Source organism: Helianthus annuus, chromosome 11 (genome assembly GCF_002127325.2).
Source record: "Helianthus annuus cultivar XRQ/B chromosome 11, HanXRQr2.0-SUNRISE, whole genome shotgun sequence".
NCBI classification, from domain to species: domain Eukaryota; kingdom Viridiplantae; phylum Streptophyta; class Magnoliopsida; order Asterales; family Asteraceae; genus Helianthus; species Helianthus annuus.
This window is the reverse complement of record NC_035443.2, coordinates 45207638-45212893: the sequence shown is the minus strand read 5'-3', so window position 1 is coordinate 45212893 and position 5256 is coordinate 45207638. Positions and strand designations below refer to the sequence as shown.

General features: G+C 35.2%; 1 protein-coding gene across 1 annotated transcript; it reads left to right on the top strand.

Annotated features, from left to right (window-relative positions):
- Positions 1 to 538: 538 nt before the first annotated feature.
- Positions 539 to 2745, top strand: LOC110891977 (two-component response regulator-like APRR9). Its single transcript, XM_022139402.2, has 4 exons — positions 539 to 958; positions 1240 to 1380; positions 2296 to 2487; positions 2568 to 2745. Exons 1-4 carry the CDS (start codon positions 593 to 595, stop codon positions 2631 to 2633), a joined length of 765 nt encoding a protein of 254 aa, XP_021995094.1. The 5' UTR covers positions 539 to 592; the 3' UTR covers positions 2634 to 2745.
- The last annotated feature ends 2511 nt before the right edge of the window (positions 2746 to 5256 follow it).

Sequence of the window (5256 nt, the reverse complement as noted above, 5' to 3'; positions counted from 1 at the left end):
TCTCTCTCTGTACTATCAGTTCAAATGTGTTATGAAGTTATGAATTAACTCCATGTGTTAATACATCCCTATGTGAAGAGAATACATAAGATACACAAACCAAACTAGCGTTGCAATGAACTTCATTAGCATAACACACGTTTGTTGACGTTACACGAAAGCAAAGTGAATGGCTTATTACATATTTTTTTAGCATTTCATGAAACAAAGTGAGATATGAGTTAAAATAGATACATGATCATAATTCATGTCGTGTAACCTTTGGCTATAAACGTAATTGATTACTCACTTTTGCTATATCAACAACATATACAAATTTTCTTATTTCATTATGATAATAGAGAATGTTCAAAATCAAAATATTCCCTTAGATTACAACAGTGAAAGAAGATCTAGGGTTTGACTGATATACCCTCATGGCTATTGGGGAAATATATGTTTATTATCTAAAAAGATACACACAATGGGTCCCCTACAACCTCCTTGATCACAACCGCATGAAATAGCATCCTATAAATACACAACCATGCATAACTCTCCATAACTAACTAGGGTACCACCGGCTGGAAAATCACACCCACATCCCGTTTTAATGTCCTTCATCTCTAAGGTTCACAGCTTCTCCGGCGACTTGCAAACTCCACCTTCAACCACCCTACCAATGTGGTATGATGACACTACTTCATCTGGTTACTTTGACAAGTATGGGATCACAATGCCTCCGGAATATGACATCAGTACTACACCGTTATCTAGATCTTCATCATGGAAGACTTCATTCCCGGAGCGATTCGGGGTTTCCGAGATGGTGGTTCCTACATCACCCACTGGATTCAGTAGCATTCCTGTAGAAGCTGACTATCAAAAAGTTGAGCATGATGATTATTTTTGTAGTAGTGGTGGCTATGGTACCAACTCATGGTCAACTTATAATCCCACTGCTGCAACTACTAATTGGGTATGCAATTTTTCTGTAAGAATTTTATTTAGTTTTGCTAATTTTGATCTTGCAAGTCACATGTTTACATGCAAAGAGTACTATTAGCTTTGCAATTTGAGATGATAATAATTAATAAATTAAGGTGTTTAAAGTTTTTTGGGTATTTTTTTAAAGAATTCAATGTTTTTTTAGGAAAGTTGTAAGCATGTTAAAATTTCTCATATTTCTGTAGAATTTGACTCAACTAGTGTTTTATAATTATATGATACTAATTGTTGTTTACATACAAATTTGTACAGGAAACTGAGAGCCCGAAAACAATTAAAGAAGTCGAAGAACCGGCTTTGAAGATCGGGAGGTATTCAGCCGAAGAAAGGAAGGACAAGATCATGAGGTATCTCAAGAAGAGAAACCAAAGAAATTTCAACAAGACGATTAAGGTCTCTTTTGATCTCTCTTCATTAATCTTTTAGGTTTGTTACATTAAAATGTAACTTATGTAAAGATATAATAATATGCTTATACTTAATTTTATCATTATATGAAATATGAAATAACATTCTTTAGGAGACTGTCATGTTTAGGGATGAGCTCAGTACCGTCTGGTACCCAACCAGTACCGGTACCGAAAATCCCCAAAATTGGGTATCAGTACCGGTACTGAACATACCCGGTTCGGTACCGGTACCGGGAACGATTTGCTCATCCCTAGACTCCGTCTAACACCCAAGCCTCAAGGATTGTTAAAATCTAACTTATGTAAAGATATTATAATATGCTTAGGGGGGTAGGGACGCCCATTCACTCACCACTCACTCATCACTCACAACATCCAATCAATTTCCGTCATGTCATCGAGCTTTATTCCATCACTAGTGATGAATTTTAGTGGAAATGCCCATCACTAGCTCAAAATTAACTAATCTTCATCATCACAACAGTGTTCATCATCGCACATTCTTCGTCATCATCACACGTTAATTTTTTCACGCATTTTAAAATTGACGAGTGATAAAAAGGGGTGGCGGCAGTGTGGAATTGTCTTCCACGCGTGGTGGAGGGCTTATCACGGGGCGCCCCCCCCCCCCCCCCCCCTTACTTAATTTTATCATTATATGAAATAACATTCTTTAAGAGACTGTCATGTTGGTAAAAACTTTAAAGCATGTTACAACTGATGGGAAAATTATTTTTGTTACATATAATGACAAGAAAATGAGAGTAAGTTGTGTAATGATGTGATTAACTCTTATTTAGTTTAAAATAATAGAGGGTATATCTTAATAACTTGAAAAAAAAAATCTATGTATGATAAAACCTATATAGTGACATGTATTAAATCCTATATCGTGTAGTATGAATGCCGAAAGACGTTAGCAGACAAGCGTATACGAGTCCGAGGGAGGTTTGCTAAGAACAACAACGAGCATCATCATCATCATCATAATGATCATCAACCTTGTGAAGATCAAGTGCTTCCCAGCAACAACACTGCCAATAATCCTTCCGAAGAAGAGATTCAGCACCTATACACCAACAGCTTTTTGGTATAATTTGTATAACTAGTTTATTTATAATATAACCATTCTAATTTATAGGAAATTAATTTGAATGTTTATGCACACAGATGAAGCAAGATTATGATGAAGAGGAAGAATGGCTGCAAGAAGCAATGGCTAGTTTATTGTATTAGTTAGTTAATTCATTGTCAATTAATCTTATTTCATCCATATAATTATATCTTTGGTGTATATTCATTATGGTTTCTGGCAATCAATATTAAACAGTCCAAAATTTTCCCATCATTCTCTTGTACCTTTTAACTATTGACACATGCCATTTAACACCGTGAATTCATGTCATGTAGACGTTGATTTTAGGTCACTCTATTATTATTCTTTTTCTTAAATTTCTATATAACTTATAATTTAATGTTGGTATTGGTACTTTGGTAGTTTATGTTTAAACCTCAAAAGTATGATAATGGAGTTATTAGTCAGTTCTTGATTCATTGATTCTTGGAGATTGTAACATGATATTGAAAGAATTTAAGTACCACGAAGTACAAATGAGAAATGATTAAACGAATAATATATCATTAGTCTTGTCTTAATCAAGATTAAGCGTAACTGTGATTCACATATTGGATGATGGATATAGAAAGAAAGAAAGAATATTATCTAGTCATTGGTATTCTTTGAAAAAGATTGGTCTATGTATCCTTTTACAACAAAGATCATGTCTTCCTTTTTGGGATTGGATTGATTCCTTCAATCTTATGCTACTAAATAGCATAAGTGATATATTTATGAGACACAATATGCTATGCCGATGACATTTCAATCTATTACGTACAAGTTTGATTAAAACATATAAACAACTAATAAATAAAGATTCCCCACAACGTTGCTATCTATTTAATTAGAAAACCCACAAGACGATATATGTAGGTACGAAAATTTTATAATCATATGATCATAGTCTTCTAGACTTTAGACACATCACATGGAACGTACATGGTCACTAGCTACGCAAAGTCCAGTGGCTAGCTGGAAAAAAAGTCCTTATCGACCGGACCACCCTTCACTATCTAGCCATGTGACAACCGATTCTAGAGTATCTAAAACTACTAAACCAGTGTATGAGCTACATAACATAAACTTTCATCTTATTTGTTTTTTTCACTACAATGTTTTTTCCATGTAGGTCCATTTATAAGGTGTGATCCTGGTCCATCAAAATTAGAATTTCCTGGAGAAAAAAACAAAACACATACTCTGGAGTCTGGATTATCTTTAAATTCCCGAAAACAACCTTAATAATCAAGTAACAGTTGGTTATATATATGATAGATACCATTCCTGTTTGTTTTGATGAGAAGTGCGCACAATTGGCAAAGTAGTTGCAAATGAATCAAAGACGTGACGGCAAGACAATGATTGTGTTTTGATCACAGGGACCGACCCATAACAATGGAACCAGTAGCAGTTGACGATAATGGAAGTGGATCCGAGAATCTTGGCTGTTAAAATCTAACCAACTTGTCCTTTGAAACCCATTAGGGCTATCTAGTTTCTTGTCTGTACAAACCCTGTGTAACCAAACTTCACCATCATATGCTTCACTGTTCACCATGCATATCATGGCCCCATTTCCACCACATGATCAACAATCTCTGCAGTAAACATAGGTTGGTGCCATGTAGATGATAGGTACGTTGGTGCAATGTTACAAGTAATGGCCACATATATTTATATATAAAAATTTACAAGAAAATGGTGACACCCCACCAGAGAAAAGGATGTGTAAGAGGAAGATTGTAAGGCTGAAAATGAAATCCTCTTGAGATATTATAATTGGTGTCATCATTATGATCATAGTTTAGTTGATCCATGACCAAATACTTGTTTTGGAATTTGAATTTGGGATGTGATCTGAGATGCATTACTGTTTCCATAAATTGGACACTTGGTTGGAGGGCTTTTACTTCTAAGTCTTTGCGTTATCGTCTAAATTACGCCCCCTTCCACGTGGCTGGTGGAGGGGAGCTAAACACCGCCCATTGCGGCATGAAAGAGGGTTAAATGATAGGGGACGTTGCTTGGTTAATGCTCGTAAAAGGAGAAGAAATGTGGGCCACAACACTTAACGGTCATGTGACCGTTAGTTTAAAAAAATTTTTATATATAAGTACACATAACACATACCATTTCAACCACACCACACAACTCAAATTCAACATTTAACACACCACTCTATTTGTTTTTCACAAAAAATTGGCAAGAAAAGCTTGGACCGAAGATAAAGATATAGCTTTGGTTACAACTTGGATTAACGTGTCCAAGAACATGCCACTAGGAGCCTCATCGTTTGCAACAACAGTATTTCAAGAATTCCGTCAATATGTAGGTTAAAACAATTGTTGTCCGAACCAAACTTATTCGAGGTTCATGGATTTTAGAATGAAGATTTTCAAAGTTAACCGAATTTTCAACGTCTTGATGGCTCGCGATGACGAGGGAACGGAGGCGGAAGTGATTGATAAGGCCCTTCGCGAATACCACTTGTTCTAGCCTAGAAGAATTTACGCACATGTCGTCCTGACAATTACTAAGAAACCATCCTCATTTGCATCTAGCTATGCACTTAGATTTTGACTCTGAGGGTTCAAGGATTGATGATTAGTGTCTTAGTTTTTATTTAATTATGTAGTTGTTTAAGTTTAGTGATGTAGTTGTTTAATTACAATTATATAGTTTTTCAGTTTAATTATGTAGTTGTTTTTCTTTAATTATGTAGTTTTTTAAGAGTTTAAT

What these genes read in the sequence shown, in the direction of transcription:
- LOC110891977 (XM_022139402.2), top strand. Translation starts at nt 593, where the DNA reads ATGTCCTTCATCTCTAAGGTTCACAGCTTCTCCGGCGACTTGCAAACT. An exon ending in ATTTCAACAAGACGATTAAG is followed by an intron (nt 1,381 to 2,295) that starts GTCTCTTTTGAT and finishes TATATCGTGTAG; the next exon opens with TATGAATGCCGAAAGACGTT. An exon ending in TATACACCAACAGCTTTTTG is followed by an intron (nt 2,488 to 2,567) that starts GTATAATTTGTA and finishes TTATGCACACAG; the next exon opens with ATGAAGCAAGATTATGATGA.